At 46.8% G+C, this 24,750-nt stretch overlaps 1 protein-coding gene across 1 annotated transcript; it reads left to right on the top strand.

Annotated features, from left to right (window-relative positions):
• Positions 1–514: 514 nt before the first annotated feature.
• FLACC1 (flagellum associated containing coiled-coil domains 1) lies at positions 515–24,750 on the top strand (the record flags this gene model as incomplete). Its single annotated transcript, XM_080932891.1, has 14 exons — positions 515–627; positions 1,265–1,342; positions 2,501–2,549; positions 4,499–4,632; positions 6,090–6,183; positions 7,934–7,995; positions 11,171–11,268; positions 12,165–12,217; positions 14,315–14,414; positions 15,352–15,455; positions 18,325–18,387; positions 23,723–23,812; positions 23,926–24,035; positions 24,618–24,750. The coding sequence occupies 14 exons, from the start codon at positions 515–517 to the stop codon at positions 24,748–24,750; spliced, it is 1,281 nt and encodes a 426-aa protein (XP_080789017.1).

Raw genomic sequence — 24,750 nt, 5'->3', positions numbered from 1 at the left:
TCTGAGTTCCCGTCTGCAATTCAGGCAGATAACCCAAATTAAGAACCAGGGCCATTTGTGCTCTAGTTGGAGAAGGACAACAAATTCCCCAGCCGGTTCTGTGCAGGATTTGCTGTGGGGAATCTCTCTTCATGCAGAGCTAGCTAATGTGAACCTGAGGAGGAATGGGGCCAGAAGAACTGGGGGGGGGGGGCTCCCAACTCTGCAATGTGTTGCCTCTGTGACATCTCTGCATGTCACCTGTAAACCTAGGTAGCAATAGTTAGGCAACGATTGTATACTTGGATTACAGTAATAACTCAGTTGTGCCCGATGTTTATTTGCTTTCATGTCAAGTAGCAAAGGTAAGGCATCCCTCTATAGTGAGAGCACAGCCTCTGCCCTTTGTTCTTTGAGCTGCCCCTTGACCCTCCCCTGTCTCTGTTTGCTTTGATTTCTGAGTGGTTTAACTCTCTGTGGTTGTTTTGGTCTCAGCAAGAGCCTCTGGCCTAGCAAGACTGCCTCTGGCCTGACCATGTACCCCAATCCTCTCATCTACTGCACCTGCTGGGACCCTTGGAATCTGGGACCACGGAAGCTCATCAAGACTCCTCATCCGCTTCCAAAACCCCCCTCGGGGAAGTCTAAGTAAGGATGAGCTGGGTTGGGCTAGGCACAGGAGGTGAGCGTTTTCTTTGTGGTCCTCTTTGCCCTGCAAGATTCTCCAGTAGAGAGCTTGCCATGAATTGCCCACAGAGCAGGGAACCCTGCCTTCCTGCCCTCCCACCCTCCTGCCTTCCTGCCCTCCCACCCTCCTGCCTTCCTGCCTTCCCGCCTTTCCCTCCAGCCTGGGTGCTGCCCTGATCTTGCAAGCCTGTTTGACTCAAGGGCGTTTCAATAAAGTCTCAACTTTGCAAATTTGTAGTACTGTGTGTGTGTGTGTGTGTGTGTGTGTGTGTGTGTGTGTGTGTGCATGTTTGTGCCTGTGTGTGTGAATACATGCACATGTGGTGTATGTGCTTGTGTGTATCTTTGGGTGTACAATATGCACATGGAGTGTGTGTCACCTGCTCCTCCCCTGGAACACTGGCCTTGGGGCTCATGCTGACAATCAGGCGAGAGTAGACAAGTAGCTTGGACCTGAGGTCTTCACGGCTTCAAATCTTTACAATCCCAATTACCACATTGCATATTCTAATTTGGAGCCACCTTGGACAGGCCCTTATCAGGGAGGATTGATTTAGCTTTTTTAATTTCCAGTTATTCATTTATTTATTGTCTCCAGGCCAATTTTCCCTTCACCAATTTCAAGAGAACGCAACTACCTCATGTCCCAACCAGCAAAATCTACTGTTTCTCCAAGGTAAGTACTTTTAATTCCATAAAGCAATAAATAAAATAATCTAACACTACATAAAATATCAATTCTTTCAGAGTTCCAGAGTATAGCCCTGCTCACATTCATTTTGGACTTCTCCTTCATTGAGGCTCTGTGCCAACAGATTTCCCTAGCTGCCCAGGGGCCACATACACACACACAACCTCATGGCGGCTGACTTGAGCTAATTTGCTACCAAGGATATCAGAAAACTGCCACAATCTGTGGGACTTTGGGCCAGGCTAGGTACCGGAAACCCCACACAGATATGGGAGTGGCTTCTGCCACCTCCAGTGCTGGGTCTAGCTTGACTTTGTTTCCACTGCTGCCATGACGCGCCAGACCAGGCTGATCCAAGCCAGCAGGAGGCTCTGGTGCAGGGTGTAAGAAAATCTCTTCCCAAACAGTGGTGTTAACAGCTCTTATGACAGAAGCTCTCAGATGGTGGAATGATTTTTGCACGCCTTTACTCTTGAGTAACATATATATATATATATATATATATATATATATATAGTTTTTGAAATGGTTTGAGGTCTTACAACAGGTGCTTCCTATTGGCTTGGCTTGAGGGCTTGGGAAAACCTTGTCTACATATTTGGGGGTGTGGTCCTGCTTCTGCTTGGAGCTTATGTGACCTATGGTCAGTCTTTACCTGCAGGGGAGGGACTTGGGGCATGGCTGATGCCCCAAGGGGCAATATAGCAGAGTGAAGATGCCTGATTCTCGGGAGACTAGGAAGCTTCCTACCAGCTCACTTAAGGTTCCCAGGGCTTCACTTATCTCGACCGAGAACAGGGTACTCTACCACCCGCCAATTGCCTTCACCTGTCTTCTGCATGGGGCTGATGCACTAATGAAAGAAGTGTCAGTCCGAGAGATGTGAACACTGTGCAGACGAACACCGGGGACATGGGAAGCTTCTGGATGCTTACAAATGCGTGGAATCAATTTGCCCTGAGAACTCCAGAGTGTGCCCACATCCAATCGGACTGTACCCTCCATGGGGGCCTATACCAAAGCGTTCCCCATCTACTCAGGGTGCTCCTCCAGAAGGTCAGAGCTGGCAACACCAGGGTGCAGCCCCCTGAGCTCTGCCTTTTTGTTGCTCTGTGGCTTTCTGAGCACATTTTTCTCTTGCAGAGACAAAGCCCAGTTAGGAAAGCCAGAGGAGAGCAGCAAAGCGCCTTCTGTGAGTAAAAATGGGGAAAAGGACAGGATGAGTATTTATCTGGCACCTACTGTGTGCAAGCATGAGGTTTTTACAGACTCACTCTGCCAAATCTTAACAGAGATCCCAGGAGTAATCCTTAAATTATTAATGGTGCACATTTGAGGTAGCTGGTGTGTGGCCAAACTGTAACTAACTCCAGCTACTCCTTGGTTTTTTTGTAGGTCCCTGGGAGAAACCAGATGGTAGTGGGTTAGGATACAACTCATGTCCCAATATAGGAAGCCCTCTGCATACTGAAGCCAGAGGCTTTGAGGCAATGGCTGTCAGGGCACCTGTGGGCAGCAAGGGCAAGGACACCAGCCTCAGACCATGAGTCTTCATAGTTCTGACATACGCATGAGGTCAAGTAATATTTACATCTTAGGAAATGAACTTTCTGGTAGGATATTCTGGCTACTCTTTGTTTTATGGTTTTATCCATCCCTCCCCTTCCTAAAACAAGGATCATGCAGTCCCTTAAAGAGCCAGTGGTTGGGAACAAAATAAGCAGAGAAAAACTACTATCACCCTGTTAGATGGAAAGGTTGTGAGCATTGGAGGCAAATGAGTGAACTCAGACAGCTGGGACAGTGGCATGAAGTGGCAGGAGGGGTGCCTTAGCATCCCTCCTTAAGGTACCAGGCATACAATGAGTCTAGTATAAAATGAAGTTTATTTTGGGGAGTGAGAAGGGGGTGAGAAGAGAGTAGAGGCAGAGAAAGAAAGGGAACGAAGAAGGACAGAGAGAGGAAAAAGTATGGAAGAGTCTGGCCTGGAACAGGGGGTTGGAGGACAGGGAGAGGAGAGAGAAAGAACCTGGGGGGGGGGAGCGAAGTGGGGAGGGAGATAGTCCTTTTATAGCGAGCAAGGCTCCTAACTGGCTGTTGCTAGGTAACTGTTGGGAGGAGCCTAGAAGACCGGCTAACACTGAGAGTCCAAGCACAGGATGCTGTGCACTGGATTCTGGGCAGAACAAGGCATAAGGGAAGGTGATGCCGAGAAGCCAGTTAGGAGACGGCCTCGTGGGTGGCGTGGTACTGCTAAGTGTTCTGCGCATCTCTAGATGCTATGACTGCAGCCCATTTAGCCACTGACTCTGCCAAGGCTCTGTCTTGTCACCCGATGGAGACAGGAGGATTAACTCACAGCACGTTTGCGTCCTTGAGTTATTTTGTTGTTTTTCTTCCTTAACAAAAGCCATTTGAAGAAGTTATTTTCTCTATTCGTCTGATGTGGAAACTGAGTCACAGAGCTGTTAAAAAGCTCCAGGGCCAAATATATAAACCTTGGTCTGTCCAATTCCAAAAGTTGAGTGGTTCCCACAATGCCAGCTACTGCCCCCAATGGAGGAAGGGAGGAGGAGAAGAGCAGAGACCAGGGATCAGTTGGCACTGCTGGGCTTTAGGGGGCCCCTGGGGGCCAGGTGAGCGTTGGGATTGAGAGGTTTGAGGGCAGTGCCTGGAGGAGGGCTTCAGCACAGCGTCTCTGTGGATAAGACAAGAGGAAGCCATCTTAGCATTTCCATTGCTGTGAACAAACACCATGACCAAGGTAACTCTTATAAAGGACAACACTGAGTTAGGGCTGGCTTACAGGTTCGGAGGTTCAGTCCATTATCATCAAGGTGGGAGCATGGCAGCATCCAGGCAGGCATGGTGCAGGAGGAGCTGAGAGTTCTCTATCTTCATCTGAAGGCAGCTAGGAGAAGACTGGCTCTCATGTGGCTAGAAGGAGGGTCTCATTGTCCACCTCCATAGTAACACGTTTCCTCCAACAAGGCCACACCTCCTAATAGTGACACTCCTTGGACCAAACATTAAAACTACCATAGAAGCTCACAGTAGGTTATGTGGAAGCACACAGTAGGTGGAGGAATCTCAGCTCTTCTAGGTTCACAGTTTCCATTTGTCTTCCACCTTATGACCCAGGAAGTGATTGAAGTGTCACCTGGCTATAAACTCGTCCGAAATAAGGAGCAGATTTCAGTTACCCTGGGAGATGAGATGTTCAATAGGAAAAAGCACTTGGAATCGGACGTCTTGAGAAAAGTCAAAATTTCCAGGTAAAGTCTTTGGATCAGCACCGGCTACTCATAGCTGGCTCTGCTAAGGCAGTCAGCCCTTCCTGGTACCACTTCAGAACCTGACATCTACACCCAGGCTGCAGGTCCCTGCCCAGAAACAGCTACAAAGATAGGGGTCCAGCCAGCAGGACTAAAGAGGCAAGTGCTCCTGCCAGGGTCTGGATTCCAAAAATGGGAATGGAGAGCAAAGCCAGGGATTCTGAAGACTGGAGTGTAGGTCTGTTTTCATGAGTAATCCAAAATGCCCATGACTCTGGAGACACTGTTAGGAAGGTTCTGGCCTGTTCTATCCTGTTAAGCAGCAGCCATCTTTCTCAGAAGCCCCGCCTCTTTTTCTATCCTCTGACGTCATACTCGTCTCCACCCACACACCTCAGTTCTCCTTCCTAAAGCCATCACTTTTGTCTTCTAGTCAGGCCTCTCACTTCGTACAGTGTCACTGGAGAGCTCAACTGTAAGAACTACTGTTCTGAAGCCACAGTGGGCCATACCGTTAACCTGTACTCGGTGGGTGCAGGGGGTTGATCTCCATGAGTTAAAGACCAGCCTAGTTTGTACAGCAAGGTTCAGGAAGCCAGGGCTATGTAGAGAGACCCTGTATCGAAAATGAAAAGCAAGCAAGAAAAGAAGACATTGTTCCAAAGGATCTGGGAAGATGTTCACCGGATCAAGTTAGTCCTTATCTCTAGCATCCCAGTAAAAACCTGGGCATGGTGGCAAATGCCCATAACCCCAGCACTGAGATGGGGCTCGTTGGCCCGCTGAACCAGTTGAAACATGAGTTCTAGGTTCTGTGAGAAAACCTGTCTCATGAAATGAGTGGAGAGTTACAGAGGAGGACACTTAAAATTGATCTCTGGCTTCCTGCTTCCATGAGAGAAAACACACACACACACACACTCACACACACACACACACACACACACACACACACACACACACACACACACACACACCTGTCTCAAAAAATGAAAAAAAAAATGGAAGCACTATGTTGCTATATAACCCAAGCTGGCCACCACTGCCCTGTTCCTGCGTGCTGGGAGGAGACATGTGCCTCACACACACGCTCATTTATGTCTGTCCCCCTTTAGCCCATCCTTGGACAGTCCTTGGCTAAGGTTGCCTGTCTGCAAGTCTCCCCACATTTCCTCATTGATCCTCTACTGATCAGTTGATTTCCTGATCAACTATTGATAACCAAACTCAGATTCGTGTCCAACAACACTTTCTTACTTCTCTTCTGCTCAGTGGGACACCACATTACCCTCATCACTTCCAGCTAGCTTACCTTTAAAGCCTAGATTCGAGATCCAAGACCACCACATCTCCCTGTCTTAGTGGCAGAACAGGAACAAAAAAAGACTGGTCAGACAGCTGGAGGTCGTGGCCGGCGTGAATGACAAGCTCTCTTGGTGACAGTGTTCGTCCCACAGGACTGATATCATTTCTGACCTGGAGGAGCAGATCTCTGAACTGACTGCGATAATCGAACAGATGCACAGAGACCACCAGTCTGCCCAGAAACTGGTGAGTGATCCCTGCATCAGCCACACCCTCACGGCTAATGCATTCAGATTATCGACGTGCCCGGTGACATGCCAGGCGGGTCGCCGTACTGAGGCGTGGTATCCAGGTGCAGGACTCTGCAAGTACTGTGCAGTGAGCAGTAACCCCCTGCTTCCATCCTTGTCCACCACTATAAAAACCCAGAGACACTGCTTTCCTGGGGTTCTCCAGGCGCCTCTGGGTGTGTGCTGACATCGTCTCTTCTACCCTGCAAACACAGATGAGGCCCCCACTGGCCTCGATCATGAGACATGCAGGTGTCAGAGGTTGCCAGGCTCTTGCTGCTGACCTTAGCATGGAGGATGCCTCCTGTGTCGTGCAAGACCTTCTAGGAAGCCCCAGGGTCCACTCTGTTGCTATGAAGGTCTCAGAGCCCATTCTTGAGAATCAGCTGCACTCCATTAAGTTTGATGCACTTTATTTTTAAAAAAGATTCATTTATTATATATATATATATACACACACACACACACACACAGCATTCTGCCTGCATTATGCCCGCAGACCAAAAGGGGGCACCAGATCTCACTATTGATGATTGTGAGCCATCTATAATAGTTCTGCTGGGAACTGAGCTCAAGATCTCTGGAAGAGCTCTTAACCTCGGAGCCATCTCTCCAGCCCCTCTTGATGCATTTTCAACAGGTGACATTTTTAGCATCTTGGTCATCAGTCTTAGCTTTGGTCCTCCCTTCCTCTGCTCAGGCAGATGACCAGGGCTAGAGGAACAGACCTGTGCTCCCTGGTGTTGCTGATGTGAACCTGTGAGGCTCTGCCTCTCCACAGCAGCCTCTCATGCAGATTAATACCAAGCTGCCTGAATCTTACAGTCATGAGCTGGCACACGGCCAGGCTGATACCTTTACCACCTCTGATTTGTTACTGTCTTTCCGAAAAACCATTGTCATCTCCTACAAAAGAAAAACTGAAACTTGAGAACACACTTCATTTGTGGAAGGTGGTGGGGCTTCGAACAAGCTTATATTTTGATTCACCAGCACAAGCCCCGTGCAAGGCAACTTTAGAGACTGTCTTTATGCAAGTGGAAGCGGGTGTTGAGAATATTCCCATTTCTGAACAGCTCACTTGTGGCAAGACCTTTGAAAGGTCTCTGTGCGGAATTCAGGAGGACGCTGAGATGGGAGGAAAGAAGATTTTAGGAAAAGTTATTAACACTACGGACAGACAACAGCCTGGCAGAGACTCAGGGAAGTTGACACCCTGTTGCCTCAGCGTGCTGGGACTCTGAAGATGAACCCAGGTCCTCGGTGTGGATGGGGAGGCCTTCAGCCAAGATGGATGATTCCCCGGCAGAGGGCAAGGAGGAGAGGGAGACTGTGTGGCCACAGTAGCCCTTTGACATGCCCACAGTGAATATTGATTCTTTTTGACTCTCCCAGCCAAGTCTCTTACTATATCAGTGATTCCCAAGGGGGAAAGAACCCAGCAGTCACAGTATTAGGATAAAGTGACAGAAGGAACCAAACCCAGTGACAAGGTAGCATCATTGTGGTGGCCGTGAACCACCATCATGATGGACAGATTAGGTAGAGGACAGTCAGCAGCCTCTCTGCATGTGTGCCCTGGGCACCGAGGACCATGCCCAGGAGAGACTGAGGGGGCATCCCCTCAGAACGGTGCGGCTTCGCAGATATAGATAAGAAGGCTGTGGCTCTGTATGCCGGGTTGTTAATGTTGGCTTCCTTTCCAGCTCTCCAATGAGATGGATCTGCGCTGTGCTGACGTGAAACAGAAGTTTGAAACCGAGAGCAGGTATGCTTTCCAGTGAAGGCTTGTGTTCGAAGAGCCCAGGCTGCTGTGTCCTCCAGGTTTCCGGGTCCCCAGGCACTCCGGGTAGTGCCAAGTGCAGCCAGTGACACTGTGGGAGACGTGCCTCCGGAGAGCAGGGTGGCCTCCCTTGAGATCACTGAGATGGAGCGGTTTGTGTTTTGTGTTCCCGCTCCTCATCGTTCATCCACTTCAGCTGTACTGTGGTATTTCTTTTGATCGGTTGCTGAGAAAAGCTATGTTGTTCACCGTGAAGCTTCTGTCATGCTTGATGTATTATGAGGGCATTCTTCTTCCCAGCCCTCCTCTTCCTCCTCCCCACCCCTCCTTTCTCTGGCTCTTAGCTCAGGACTTGGGCAACAAAGGAAGGACAGATGGGAGAAGGGACAGGCCATGGCAGGTCAGGGGAGGGGAAGAAGGAAGTGTGTTATCTGTGTGGGGAATTTTTTTTTTAAGCCCCGGAGGCTTCCAGTCCAAACAGCCTAGGATATCCTGGTGAGAGACAATCACCTCTTGCAGCGCCATCCACAGCCACCTGTTTATTATTACTTTCTGTTTTTTTTAGGAACAGTTTTAGCTTCTTGGCAAAATTAGGGGGAGAGTCTGATCTCCCAGGCAGGCTTATTGTACACCATACCCAACAGCCCTGTTACAGAACCAACCTGCGTTCTGTCTGAAGATGAGAGTTCAAAAACGCTATTCTGCTCTGAAAGAGAAGGGGCTTCTCCATGTTGTAACAACGTGGGTGGATGGGAAGAATGGAAGTGAAATAAAGCAGGGGAAGACCAAGTCTCTGAGTTCACACTCACTGCTGAAACCTCATAGAAGACAGAACCTAGCTGGACGGTTACAGAAGCTAGCCAGACGGTTACAGAAGCTAGCCAGATGGTTACAGAAGCTAGCCAGATGGTTACAGAAGCTAGCCAGACGGTTACAGAAGCTAGCCAGACGGTTACAGAAGCTAGCCAGACGGTTACAGAAGCTAGCCAGACGGTTACAGAAGCTAGCCAGATGGTTGCAGAAGCTAGCGGATGGGAGCTGATTGTCAAAGTTCATAGATTTTGGGCTAATGCTTCCACCAGGCCTGATGACCTGGAACCCATGTGGTCCTTGAGAACAGAGTCTCTCAAGTTATCAAGCATGGATGGTCACAGTATACACACACACACACACACACACACACACATACACACACACACCATCACACTAAATAAATAAATGTAATAACAATGTTTTCAAGTGTATAAAAAAATCTCAGATAGGAGAAATATTTTTAAGAACTCTGCAGGCCTTAGGATAGTGATAATATTGTGATCTTCATTTCTAATTGTGTAAGAGTACGTTTTAAGGCTAGAGAGATGGCTCCGTGGTTCTGAGTGTATAGTGCTTTTACAGAGGACCTGAGTTTGGTTCCCAGTGTTGGTGTCGTGGCTCCAGGGGACCCAACACCGTCTGACCTCTGCACTACACTCACGCACACTCACCCCCACACAGACTCATACATATCAACACAATCAGCAACCAAAAGCAAAACAACTTTTTAAAAAGAAAAAAAAGTGAAGTTCAAATATTCTTACCACAAAAATTTAATCGAGTTGACATCTGTGTCAACTACGTTGACTTAATTATTCTGCATTATGTTCATAAACTAGAACAGCATTTTTAACCCCATAAACATTTATAATGTGAATAAGTATTTGCAGCAAAACAAATCTAGTACACTCAGCACCTCTATGTAAACCAGAGCATTTTATGCATTGATGTTTTATTTACTTGTTTCTCTTGGTTATTGTTTTTTGTCTTGTTTTTCCAGACAAAGTCTCTCTCTCTCTCTCTCTCTCTCTCTCTCTCTCTCTCTCTCTCTCTCTCTCTCTCTCTCTCTCTCTGTAGACCAGGCTGGCCTGGAACTCACAGAGATCCTCTTGCCTCTGCCTCCCAAATGTTGGAATTAAGGTGTGTGCCACCATGACCAGTTTGTTTCATTGTTTCTATAATAATTTAAAGTTTACAGCAAAATTACCAGGAAGGTCCAGAAGCCCATATATCCTGTGCCCCGCCCTATAGCCTCCCTCATTTCAGCATCCCTGAAAAATGTTACGTGTTACAATTGGTGGCCTGCATTGGTGCATCATCATCTTTGGAAGTCACTCCTGGTGTGGAACATTCTGTGTGTGTGAAAATCAAGTGTGTGTGGACATGCACTCACTGTGGGAGTGTTTACATGGTGGTTTCACTAGACCTTCCAGAAGGAAATGCCTAGAAACAAGTGTCTCCACAGGCTTTCCAAGTTCGATGGAATAACATCACGTGGTCTTTGCAGACAGGCATTTTTTCCTGTAGTAACGTGTGTTTCAGTTTCTTCCTTCTAGTCTAAGGCCGGGGGCTCTCACATTAGCATTCAGACACTATCAGCATATGAATCATGGGATGGGGACTAGATCTGGGGTTCTAACCTTATTCCGGGTGCTTCTACAGTGAGCTACAAACAAGAACTGAGAAGGGGAGGCTGAGGTGCTCTATTCAAAGCAGCAACTGTAGAAAATGCCTCACTCTGAATAGAAACCAAGAGAATAAATACTACAGGAACTGAGAGCCCCACCTTGGTGAGGATAGAGGGGGAGGGCAGGTCAGTGCAACAGCTCAATTCCAGACTCTGTGTGTGTGTGTGTGTGTGTGTGTGTGTGCATGAGAGGGAGTGTGCATGTGTGCATAAGTATATGTGTGCATTTGTGTGAGAAAGTATGTATGTGTATGTGAGAGTGTGAGTATATATGTGTGTGAGTATGTGTGTGAGAGAGTGCATGTGAGTATATGTGTATGTGAGCATGTGTGTGTGTATGAGAGAGAGTGCATGTGAGTATGTGTGTGTGTGAGCATGTGTGTCAGGATGTGTGTATGTATGTGTGTAAGTGTGTATAGGTGAGCATTGTGTGTGTGTGTGTGTGAGCATGTGAGCGTCTATATGTGTGTACTCAAATGCATGCACACAGGACCCCCTTCCCCATGTGCTTGGTGTCATTGTGTTCCTGTGAACCACAGAAGGCAGCTTTTGGAAGTCAATTTTTTCCTTCCCTATAGATCCAGGGATCGGAGCTTCCTTGGCTTTACCTGCTGAGCCAGCGTGGTGACTCTGAACCTCTTTTCATGGATTGTCCCACAGGGAACTCAAACAGGTTCACAAAGAGGAGCTTGAGAAGTTAGAGAGCAGCTACAGGGACGCCTTGAAGATGGAAAAGGCCGCTGCCCAAGAGAAACTAGGTACTGTCAGACCCGGCTGTGGGGGGCGCGAGGGGAGCCTGGGGAAGGTGGGCGGGCAGCCTGGGCCCCCGATGTCCCTATGGCCATGGGTGGGCTCAGTCAGGTGTCTAACATTTCCTTTCCAAGGCAGGAGACTGACTGAGAATGAAACTGGAGAGAGTCCGTGTCCTTGAAAATCTGCTTTCATTAGTGAAGCGAGAACGTGGCATTTTTTAAAGTGCATTTTAAAGTTCTGAAACTGGCATGTCACCATGATGCCTTCAGGTTTTCTGCATTTAAGACGACAGTGCTTTATTGTATCCTACCTGGCACGCTGGTGGGAGGCTCTGTAGTGCGCAGGGCTGTGCTGACCGAATCTTGCTGTTCACACTGCCCTTGGGAAAGGCAGAGTTTGATCCTTAAGATTTTGAGTGTATAGACTCATGTCCACTGAGAGACCTTCTAGAACCTTCTCCCTCGGTTTGAAGTTAGGCTCTTATTTACACTTTGCTTGCTTTCCAGTTTCCTAAAGAGAATGTGTGGTTTTCATAACCACCATTAAGGAGGAAACGTTACAAAAAGGAGAAGCAGACGCATTCTGGGAGGTTTTGTTTTTCCTTCCCACAGATACCTGAGGTGGGAGGGGGGTGTTACTAAAACAGCTGAACAGAGCATGTGAGTTTCGAAATCTCTGACGACCGAGGAGTGTATTTACCAGGCTCCTATTCCAGAGGCTCTGTGTCCATTGGCTCAGGTGGGATCCAAGGCCAGCTAAGCTTTTTGATAAGCATCTAGAATGACTTGGGAATCCCGTGATGATTTCATCGCCTCAGGGAGAGCTTGGGTGTGGTTCCCGTGAGTTTTGGAAAGTGTGCCCTTAGAAGGAATAATGACAACCTTGTTTTCTTTTCATCCAGATGAGATGAGCAAAGAATATAAGTATCTGAAGCATATGTTCCACATGTATCAGGTGAGACACACGTGTCAGGTGAAACACACGTGTCAGGTGAGACACATGTATCAGGTGAAACACATGTATCAGGTGAGACACATGTATCAGGTGAGACACATGTAACAGGTGAGACTCATGTATCAGGTGAGACACATGTATCAGGTGAGACAAATGTATCAGGTGAGACTCATGTATCAGGTGAGAGAGACACATGTATCAGGTGAGACACACGTATCAGGTGAGACACATGTATCAGGTGAGACTCATGTATCAGGTGAGACACATGTATCAGGTGAGACACATGTAACAGGTGAGACACATGTAACAGGTGAGACTCATGTATCAGGTGAGACACGTGTATCAGGTGAGATACATGTATCAGGTGAGACTCATGTATCAGGTGAGACTCATGTATCAGGTGAGACACATGTAACTGGTGAGACTCATGTATCAGGTGAGACACATGTATCAGGTGAGATACATGTATCAGGTGAGACTCATGTATCAGGTGAGACTCATGTATCAGGTGAGACACATGTAACTGGTGAGACTCATGTATCAGGTGAGACACATGTATCAGGTGAGATACATGTATCAGGTGAGACTCATGTATCAGGTGAGACACATGTATCAGGTGAGACACATGTATCAGGTGAGACTCATGTATCAGGTGAGACACACGTGTCAGGTGAGACACACGTGTCAGGTGAGACACATGTAACAGGTGACACACGTGTCAGGTGAGACACACGTGTCAGGTGAGACAGGTTCCAGGCTGTAGGTATGTGCTGAGGAGAGCAGCGAGGCTCATCCCTGGCTGAGGACATGAGGGTGACTATAGTGCAGCCATCCTACTATGAAGAAAAGAGTGTAACAACTGTTCAGTTTCCTAAAAATGAAGACGGGGAGGGTGAATGGGCTGGAGAGAGGGCCCAGTGGTTAAGAGAACTGACTGCTCTCCCAGAGGACGCAGGTTCAGTTCCCAGAACCCACACAATGGCTCAAAATCATGTGTAACTACAGTGCCAGGGGATCTAACGCCCTCTTCTGGCCTCCTCAGGCACCAGGCTCACTCACAGTGCACAGGCATACGTGCTAATAAAACACAAGTTTTATTACGTGGAACTAACCACTTAACTCAGAAATGGAAGAATTGTCATTCATCAGAGACAGCCTGTGCAAATTCCTGTACTTTGTTGAAACATTCACTGATTGAATCTATGGACATTTTTGTATAATCTTTTCTCTGGGCACTTCAGGTCTTTCCTTCCTTTGTCTTGACTGTCTCTGTGTCTTTGGGGCATCACTGACCCTCTCCCACTGAACACATGCCATTAGTCACTTGCCGAGAGAGAACATAGCACTTCAAACATCTGGTCCTAGTAGTGGGGTACTGGTCAAAGCAAAAGATCACACTTTAGGCCTTTTACAGATTTGATTAAACTGCCATCTAAAAAGTTTTATATCATTCCACATTCTACAAGTTGAGACCTGAAGCCATTTCCTTTAATCCCGGTACTGGTTGGGTTTGTTGTCAACTTGACACAAAATGGAGTCATCTGGGGGGGGAGCCTCATTTGAGAACTTACCTCCAATGCCTGTGGACAAGGTGGTGGGACAATTTCTTGATTAATAATCGACGTGGAAGGGCCCAGTCCACTGAAGATTGAACCAGTTTCCACCTGAGTTCTTGCCAAGTTCCCTCAGTGATGGGCTGTAATGTGGCGTATAATAGAAAGAAACCCTTTCCTGCCCAGGAGCTGCTTTTAATCGGACTGCTTTATCGGAGCAGTGGAAAGTAACTAGGATTCCCCCTAACTTGGTGAAGTCCCAGAGCAGGCCACCTTGTTACAGGGAGATGCAGAATCAGACGTGATTCCCAGATCCAGAGAGCCTGTCTGTCTTCCACAGAAGTAGACACCCAGCAGGGCAAATGCTTCCATGGGGCTTTCGACCCTTCAGCTTATCCCACCTCTTCTCAGAGCCAGAACTGGTTTTCTTATGCATAACCCATGGAAGGTCTCACAGTGAGGGGCTGTGACGCTGAGAGGACCTTAGCCCAGGCAGCACAGCGCCCCTGCGTTATAGCCCCTCTCACCCCTCCGTGCCCCACAGGACAGCATTTACGATGAAATGGAAGACAAGTGGTCAAGGCGGAAAGCAGAATGGGAGAAGGATGAGAAGATGGAGCGGGAGAAAATCCTGCTACAACAAAGTGAGTCACGCACGAGCTGCTGGCTTTTCCAGTATCGACAACACAAACAAAACCTGCTATACGTCTTGACCTTGGCTTGAAGGAAGGGGCCTTGGACTTACCAAGGCTGAAAGACCAGATGCTGAACTTAGGAATGAAAGGTGCCTCCGGTTACTAGGAAACAGAGGACAGTAGGGCAAGGCTCGCTTTTTTTTTTTTTTTTTTTAAATACATTTCAGATACATGAATTAAGGGATCTAAAACTTACATGTTTGCCCATCATGGGCTGGAACAAATATGAGTATTAGTATTTATAATCAAATATAGCACCTAAAATTCCAGGAGGAATTCTTGAATTTGAATTTAAATTATTCAGGGTTCTGCTAAGATTTATTTATTATATATAAGTACACTGTAGCTATCTTCAGACACATCAGAAGAGGGCATCAGATCTCATTACAGATAGTTGTGAGCCACCATGTGGTTGTTGGGATTTGAACTCAGGACCTCTGGAAGAGCAGTCAGTGCTCTAACCACTGAGCCATCTCTCCAGCCTGTGCTGCCAGGTCTTAACCAACATTGAGAACAGTCAAACCCACCTCTGCCCAAGGGTTAGGTGTGAAATTTTATCCTGAACAATCTGGCTAATCAGGAGCTTTAAAGAGAAAGGCCCAACAAAGTATATCCATCTGCAGAGGAGACAAAAACTAAACCGCATACCAAAGAAAGAACAGAGGTGCTGCGGACTGGTCATGAGTGGCTACTGTCCCGGCACACGGGAGGCCCACCCACTGTGAGCATCTTCCCCAGATGAGGTCAGAGTGCCCAGCCCAGGCAAAAAGGCTCTCAGGTTCAGTCCAGTCTGGAACCAATCTTGTTTTCAGTTATTCTACATTTCTCTTTGGCCTGCTTTCCGACTCTTACGCACAAACCCGCCTTTCCTTTCTCACCCCCACAGAACATAGGATAACAAAGAAGTTTGAGTTAGAGTCGGAAGAAGAGAAAAAGAAAATGAATGAGTCCTTCAGCGCTGCTTTTGAGAACTTCACTCGAGAGAAGGAGGTAACGGGGACCAGCTGGGAACATGGTCCGGGCAGAGGGGCTGAGCCGGTGGGCTACGTGCTCGGGAGGCTTGGTTTGTTCCAGTGACATACTCTCCTCTTTGTCCAACTTTCCTGGAAATATTTGCAAAAAGAATGACTGTTCTAGTTTGTGGTTGATCGCTGTGATAAACCATGACCGAGGGCAAATGGCAGGAAGAGGATTGATTTCATCTCACAGGGGAAGTTCTTCCTCAACTTCCAATGCAGGAAACCGAGGCAGGGACTTGAAACAGAAACCCCAGAGGAACACTGCTTCTGGCTCGCTCATTCTTGTTCAGCCGCCTTTCTTATACTGGCCAGGACCACCTGCCTAGGGATGGTACCACCCACAGTAGGCTGGGCCGTCCCACATCAATTGGCTGTCATGAAAATGCCCCCAGAGGCATGCCCACAGGCAGTGTGATGGACAGAGTCCCCAAACTGAACCCCCTGAAGAAACCCTGGACTGTGTCAAGTTGACAGCTGAGGCCAAGTTGGAGAATAAAACATGTTGGGGTCCTTTATAGCAAGGGAGTCTTACTGCAGGGTTTTTGGAATGAAAGTTGTAATTAGCAGGAAAGAACAGTACATTAAACATGCAAAAACCTATGCCCCACCCCTGTCCTTTCTATAAATGAAGGAAAAGGCACTGGTGTCAACTAGTCAATTTGGTCATGTACCACTCCTACTAAATAAAGCTAAGGTAAGACAAGGTCCATGCACCTTCTAGCCAATAAGAGCGCCATAGACAAAATTGTCCCAAACAGATGGACACCGGCTAAGCAGAATGTGTTAGCATTCCAGCCCCCACCAGTCCGCATGGCCAGTCTCTGAGCTCTTGGACGCAGTAAAGGTTTGCTGGTAGCCGAGTGGTCACGATAGAGGGGCAGTATTCTAATGCTGTCACCATCAGGCAGCCACACGCCTCCCTAGCAGAAGAGAGGGCCATTCTGGGATGAGGCTTTAGGCATCACCCCTAAATATACAAGCTATAAACTCACTTAGACCCTTCTGTCCTTTTCTTGCAAGTGGTCCTGTTCCTTTTTTCTCAACAAACCTCACTTTCTGACTTGTCTGGGTGCTTTGTGGAAACCCCTGCTTCTGTCCAGATCTATTTTTTGACTCATTGTGTCTGCTGAGACTGTAAGCAGTATTCTCTCCAGGATCCCTCTCTGGACTCAGACTGAATCACCTGCATCTTTGTCCCACCCTTCACCTCCCCCACCCCACTGCCCTGCATTCCACCCCGACCCCTGCTTCTTCCCCCTTCTCCATCCTTCCGATCCTTCCACCGTCTCTACCCAACAGAAAGCTCTGGTGGCCAGCGGTAGATCACAGGAGGGTGGTGGGATTCCAGTACCTCAGAGGTGGACTAGTGAGTGCTCAGATATCACCCCACCTCCAGCCTCAGACCCCACCCACCCTCAGAGGGGGCATCCTCTGAGCAGTGAGACCAGGACTGAGCAGGGCCCACATCTGCTCAGAACCAGTTGTGGGGAGGGAGGACAAGAAACCCCACTACCACCTCTGGCCCACCAAGGTCAAACTAGCCAAAAAGCAGCATTGCTCGATTTTCAGGTTTTAAAACTTAATGTGGACACAGAGTGTCTAATGTGTAGTGTATTGTTTTTCCCTAAAAATAACTGATAAAATTTGTTTGTTTTCCACATTCATAAATTTCTTTTGTAAAAGTGGTTTGAGGCAGAAATCCCTCTGTAGCCCCTGCGTTCCTCATCTTCTTGCCTTGGACTCCTGGTACACTCCCTCACTTCTCTCGGAGGGTATTACTAAGGCTCCAGGACACACACAGGAAGTTTGTGGTTTCCACAGTAGAAATATGTGAATTCTGACGGCCCCAAATCCTCCACACTTTGGCCACCCAGTCTTTAATTATGGTCATTACAGTGTGAATATGAGGTGACAGGTGGCTTTCTGTTTTAAGTCTCTCTGATGTCTAAACACGGCCAGCTTTTCTAAAGTGTTGGGGAGGGAGGCATGGGTAGATTACTGTCTTCTTTGATGTGCCTGTTCAACTCTCCTATTATTTAAAGATATGGATAATACAAATATTTGTATTATATATGTTGCAAATAATAACTTCCAGCCTGGGACCTCTCTTTCTCATTTATGAATTGTATCTTTCAATGTTCAGAAATTTCTAATTTTGATGAAAGACAGATTATAAATCTTTTCTTTTTAGAATTAAAAACTCTTCCTGCCTTTCCCATAACACTACGGCCTATCATAAAGCTATGAAACTTTATGATTTTAGGATTTCTGAGTTTATGGTCCATATTAAATATTTGTGTGTGTGTGTGTGTGTGTGTGTGTGTGTGTGTGTGTGTGTGTAGAGTGAAACGTAGGTCATAGGAAATTTTCCTATATGGATAGACAATTATTCTATCATCCTCTCTGAAAAAAGAAATCCACCCCCTCCCAGATGAGTTGTCCTGATGTCCTCTGAGAGAAGGGCAAGATTCCCTTCCCCACTCTGCCTAACTGTTTCTCTACTGATTCTCTATGCTCAAGGCGACACCACACCAGCTTGGTGCCACGTAGGCCACTTAGTAATGCAGACAGTCTGACTTTGCTACTGGTCTTTTGTTTTGTTTTTCCTCCTGTGATTTCATTTTGTTTTATTTGTTAGCTTTGGTATTGTTTTCCAAAATGATCTTAACGTTTTTCATTGCTTTGCATTTCTGTGTAAATTTAGAGCTTATCATACCCCTCCATTGATAACGCTGGAGTTCAGTAAGTGTTATATTCCTGAATCCTCTGGTGGCTTCTTAATTCTCTAAAAGAATATCCAGAACCATGGTGCTAACCTTCCCAAATACAACTGTTTTTAGGAGCTCATAAGACAACATAATGAAGATACCCTGCAAATGCAGGAGCTGAGAAAAGCCAAAGAGGTGAGCATTCCCATTCAGCTTTATGAAACCAGTGTCTTCCAAGCTGTACACTCTGGGGGAAATGAAATTAATTTTATCCAAACCAGTAAGATCTAAGTGTTGAACTCTGTAAGTCAAAATTAATCTTGAACTCTATGTAAAACAAATGCAGCCTTTCTCAGAGCCATCTGTGAACAAGGAGAAGAGCAAAGGCTGCTTGGTCATCTGTGTTGAATAACATCTGTATCTAGAGAAGCTTAAAACACAGGGCTTTGAATTACAGAACATCATTGTCTTAATTAGTATTTTACTGCTGTGAACAGACACCGTGACCAAGGCAACTCTTATAAAGGACATTTAATTGGGGCTGGCTTACAGTTTCAGAGGTTCAGTTTATTTTCATCATAGAGGGAAACATGGCTGCATCCAGGCCCACCTGGTACTGGACGTCTGAGAGTTCTACATCTTGATTCACCAGGAGACTGTGTATCACAATGGACATATGACTTCGAAGCCCGCCCTGACAGTGGCACACTTTCTTCAACAAGGCCACACCTCCTAATAGTGACATTCCCTGTGGCCAAGCATTCAAACACATGGATCTATGGGGCTATATCTTTTCAAACCACAACAATCGTGTTCTTCCCTAAGCCCTTAATCTTCCTAAAGACTCCACATAGCTTTGTCTCTAATCCTCTCTTTGTGCATACCTTATGCATGATGGTTTCTACTGAGATACACAAGGCCATGTATGAAGGCAAGCGAAAAAAAAAGTTAAACAAAAGAAATCTGTGTTTCCCTTTCACTGAGAAATTTAATTCGTATCCAGAAGAGACATGTCTAAGAAAAAGACTAGTCACTGTCCAAACACTATGAAGAAGCCATATCTTAAACTGCTGGCATACAAACTGTAGCATCCTACAAGGTAGGAAACATGGCCTCTGAGCCAGAGAGCCCCAACGCATTCTGAAAACAGCTCTGCTGAGCTTCCTACTAACTCTATCATACAGATAGAGTCTGTTTCCATCTGGTTTCCTTTGTCTGCAAGTCTGCTGAGGTTTCAGTAGGTGCAAGTCATTGCGGAGCTTAGCTCATTGGGTACTGAATATTTTTATATTTCTTCACAGACTTTTCTGGCATGCAGTTAAGTGTTTGGAAGCAGTGTTGATCATTTTGAATCTTGATAGTTGGAAATAAAGAAATATCGGTATAGAGTCACTCCTTCTGAAAGTCCTCCAGACCCCTCTGACTCAGGTTTGCTCCAGCCTAGCTGGTGCGACTGAATCAGCCTCAGCCCTGAATTGTTTGAGGGTTTGTTCTTCCTGCTCACTTCTCTCTCTCAACCCCTCTCCTTTATTTCTGCCTTCACCAATCCTCTCCAACACCCAGCCCCTGACTTCTTGTTGGTACTTTAAAGGGATAGAGTGCCCTCCCTGCCTTGGAGGTCTTTGCATTTGACAGTCTCTGCCTAAACATCTCTTTCCCTGAGATTTCCATGGCAAATGTTTTTCCCTTCTTCGGGTCTTCATTCAAATGGTAGCCTCTTGGGAGCCACTCTATTTAAAGGCTCAGCTCCCTGCTCTGCCATTTTTCTTTCTGTTTTGATTTTCTACATTAATTTAATCATCCAAGTAGATAAATAGTGAAGAAAGGACTTTTTGTATATTTTCTTCCCCCATTCATTCTTATTTTCAAAAACAGCACCTGGTGCAGTCTAGGCTTTAAATAAACACCAGTTGATCTTTGAACGACTGTAAGAACGTAAGTAAGCTTGGCCTGGATCAGTGCTGTGTTCTCGGTGATGGCGCATTGTCCAGTTCCCAAATCATGGAAGATGCGGATCATGGGACTTTCTCTAGGGGTCTGAGGAGATGAAGGGACTAAGTGAGCCGAAACCTGGGGAAAGAGACCAATCTGGTTGATATCTTAAGCCTTGTCAGTGCCTAACAAAATGTACATAGTAACTGCTGGTACTGTGAAGATGACAAATTGGAAGAGAAATGTGTAGTGAGTCTTCTCGGTCCATTGGTTTTGTTGTCTTGCTTCAGATAGGGTCTTACTGTGTATCCCTGGCTGACTCGGAACCTGTTTGTAGACCAGGTTGGCCTCCAACTCACAGAGAGCACTTGCCTCTGCCTCCCAAGTGCTCGGATTACAGGCATGCACCACCATGCAGGCAAAAAGAGATCTCTTTTTGATAAAGTATAAATGTGATGTCATTTCTTCAGAGGAAAGAAGCAGAGCTCTGTTGGGGGTGGGTTCACACCTGCATCAGGGCAGCAAGGGTTACCGTGTGGTGCATGGATTTGGGTAGGTATTTCTGAATTTCAGAATATGGAAGAGGCAGAGAGAGAGAGAGAAAGAGAGAGAGAGAGAGAGAGAGAGAGAGAGAGAGAGAGAGAGAGGGGAGAGAGAGAGAGAGAGAGAGTTCCAACCCAACACAATGAAAGAAAGCCGCAAGGCAGGGAAACCTGAGGACAAAGTCAGGAGCATTGTCTTCTGTGGTCCCTTGAGACAGTTCTCGCCCCAGGCCAGAGATAACTTACACAGCCCCACAGGAAGTAGCAGGGGCTAGTTCAGTAGTCTGACCACCACAATAAGACATCTGTTAGACTGAGAGAGGCCACCGGAGGAGGAGAATGTCACTTGAAGTGAGGACTGTCAACAAGGTGAAGGGGGGTCTGATGAGCTAGAATGTGAGAGGCAGAGACTGTCATTAGGACATGTCCCCTCCATAGCTCAGCCCAGCACCTATTTCCATCCACTGTTGGAGACTGTCTTGTTAAAATTACCAGTAACTCTAGATCACTAAATCCAAGGCCTGTGTAGCCTTGCTCATCCAGGATGAGCTGAATTTCAGGTGCTGCTGGTCATCCCTTCCCTGGGAAGCCCGTGCTTCCATCACTTGAGTGGCTGACCCCCATCTTCCTGCTCTGTGTCCTTCTTGTCCCTGAGCTGCTGAGCCCTGGAATGCTTTACCTTACTTTCCTTCTCATTAGGTGCCCCCATGGTCTCCATCAATTTAACCATCCACTCTGTGTTGCTAATGGGTTGGTGCCTCAGCCGGACCTCATCTCTGAGCTCCGGACTCCAGTATCCTCCTTGAAGCTCACTGCAGCTCAGCCACCCTCGCCTACTCTGTTACTTCTCACTTGAGCTACAAAAGCACCATCTCCTCCCCTTGTTCCATTCCTCCAGCCCACGCTCCATGGAGCAAGGAGATGAAGATGACAGAATCCAGTAGAAACCCTTGCATGGCCCCTGCGGTTCTCAGCTTACGATGACCTCCAGGATGATTTGTTTGCCTTTGCCCTGGCTTATTGCTTGCTCTCTGCATTCTAGCCACACCAGTACCCCTAATCGACACCAAGCACTTTACTTTCTTGGCTCTTTTGCACCACGTTCCTTTGTAATTTGTTTAATCGGTGGACTACCTGTTAGAGCAGATTTAGGTTTGCAGAAAAATGAGCTACAATGGGTCATTTGTGGACTTAGATTTTTTTTTAAACCCTACTTTAATGATGGTTCCTACATGCTTTAACCTCCCTTCTAGCCCACCACAAGAGGTAGTAGAAAAGAAAAGTTTATAAGGTAAGGGAGAATGTGGGCCTGTTTAGAAATACTTCTTTCAAAAGATGCCAATCTTCATAGTCAGAATAGCAGCAGTTCAGTTCCTAGGAATCAACCGTAGTAGCTTGATCCACTCACAAACACCATTCACAAACCAGCAATGGTAGTTCTACCAAGAAGAAATTGTGAGGCTCTGCCAATCAGCTTGAGTCCACGGAAGTAGCAAGAAACCTCTTGAACACCACCAGAAGTTCTTTGTTGTGTTTCTGTTTATGAAGTCACAGCAAACGATGATCAGCGAAGGCAAGGAGAACCAATGCCACAGCGTCGTGCACAATAGCCAGTGTGAGCAAAGCCCAGTGAAGACCAGCAAAGAGAGGCAAGGCGAACTGAACTGCACAGCATCATCCACTGTCTGTTAGGTTCTGCCCTTTCCAAACATCACGTGTTCTCTCTGATGTCCACTCTAGCAAAACATCACATGCCCCTTTCCCAGTCAGCTTCCAGAGAAACACCATGCGCCTCAACAAAACTTTCTCTCATAAGACAGTTTCCAGAAAAACCGAGTCTCCAAAGAAACCAGAAACTTCCAGCTGAGTCACCCTGGAGAGATGGCTCAGTGGTCAAGAGCACTGACTGTTCTTCCAGAGGTTCTGAGTTCAAATCCCAGCAACCACATGGTGACTCACAAAGATCTGATGTCCTCTTCTGATATGTCTGAAGATAGTTACAGTGTACTTATATATAATAAATCTCTTTAAACAAAAAGAAAAAGTTCCCATATAATCTCCCACCCCACTTCTCACGTTCCCTCTTCCAGCACCGTGTATTAGATGACATGTTAGTTACTGAGGTGCCTCATTTACATCAGGATCACTCTTATGGTGTACATGCTATGGGTTTTGGTTTATATATCATGTCAGGTATCCATCATTACCAAGTCAAACAAAATAGTTTCCTGCTCTAAAATGCTCATTCCCAACATCCTCCCTTCCGCCCCCTCCTAACCTCTGAACCCACAAACCTATCTACAGCCTCTAGTGTTTCATTTTGTCAGAATATCAGAATTGCAGTCAGTAGGAGGAGGTATTGTAATAACAAATATGCAGAATGGAGTTGGAGAGTTGCTCCAGCAGCTAAGAGCATTTGCTGTTCTTCCAGAGGAACAGAGCTCAGGACGTAGCATCTAAATCAGGCAACTCACAACTGCCTATTGTCTCCAGCTCCAGAAGATCTGATGCTTTCTTCTGGCTTCTACAGACACCTGCACTCACAAGTGAACCCGCACATGTGAACACGCACACGTACACACACGCACGCACACAAAATAAAAATTGAATGTTAAAACTTTTAAGGAGGATGAAAAGTTGGGAAGAGGTGGAGGGTGGATCTAGTTAAGGGGAAGTGGGAGGTAGGTATGATCAAATGCATTGTATTCATGTAAGAACTCCTCAAAAAGCCATAAAAATACTATATCTTAAAAATAAATCTTAAAACAAAAGACCATGCAATGGATGAGTGGCCACTGACCACAGTGATTGGTGACGGGCACTTTGGCAGCAGTGGCAGTGAAACCTAAAGGGCAGGGCACAGGAGGGAGAGAAAGAGATGGGGAGAAATGGCAGCGTCATGACTGGTTAGCAGTATGTGGTACCAGAGAACGCACCTGAAGTTGGCATAGTGCATTGTGTTCCAAATGCCCCAAGTAGGGAGTATTGCAGAGTTCTTTCTCGTCTTGAGGATATTCCGTCAGCATGATGTCCTGAGGCGGTTTTCTCTGGTGCAGATCTTGGAGGCTGAGTTGCAGACACAAGCCGTTGTTCTGGAGACCCTGAACACAAACCTGTACCAGTGCCAGCTAGAGCTCCAGAGAGAGGCAAGTCCTGCTTAGATGAGACCAGGGCTGGAGAGGAAGCCGGGGAACTGTTTGGCCCAGGAGTTATGTCCCAAGGGTTGTGGGGAAGACAGCTATTCAAATTTATCTTCTAGAAAGCTATAGCGGGAAATCTAGAGAAACTGTTTCAGATGAAGCTTGCCGAGGCTGAAGAAAAGTATAAGTGCACCATACAGATCCTGACAGAGGAAAACCACTGCCTCAGGTACGGAGGCTTTGCTCAGGGGGCCTTGGCTGGGCTGCTTCTGAGAGCGGGAAGGTGTTCAAGTGACAAACCAGGAACTCCTTACAGATGTCACTGGCCTGATCTTTGGGAGGAGGTAAATCATGGGGCCTGAACACACATTATGGAGGTAGACTTTTCATCCGAGGCGACCTATGTATCTAGCCTTTTCTCCTGTGCATCTGCTTTTGTGTAAAACACAGGAAACTTGTCAGTGGTTTCTGAGCTGCTTTGTCCCACGACTGAGGGTTGTTTCTCGGAGTTCAATGGGTTTTAGTGCTCTGATTCTGGCTCCTGTTGATACTAGTTCCCAGTCAGAACCACCATTTCCCCGAAAGACCTTATTAAACCACCCACCTAGAAGATAAGTTACCCAGCGCATCAAATTCCATTGGGAATATGATCTCCCAAACACCACATTTCACCAGATTTAAACCAATTACTGTGATGAGAGAGGCTACTTCCTTAGGCAGGAAGAAAGCCAAATTCTCCACCGACAAACAACCCCCATCCCCTCTACCCCTCCAGGCTTGGGGATACAGTGAGCCGTCCTTCTTTTCACAGGCAAAAGATTTTAACCACAACCACAAATGAAGAAACTTGGGAAGAAAGATCTGAGAAGTCATCCTTGGCTAGTCCCAGAGCGTACGAGTCGGACGTCCCTGAACACAGCAGCAATAAAAAGCAAGCATCATAG

Source organism: Micromys minutus (assembly GCF_963924665.1).
Source record: "Micromys minutus genome assembly, chromosome: 19".
Lineage (NCBI taxonomy): Eukaryota > Metazoa > Chordata > Mammalia > Rodentia > Muridae > Micromys > Micromys minutus.
Note: the sequence above shows the minus strand (reverse complement) of the source record. Positions and strands in the feature narration are given on the sequence as shown.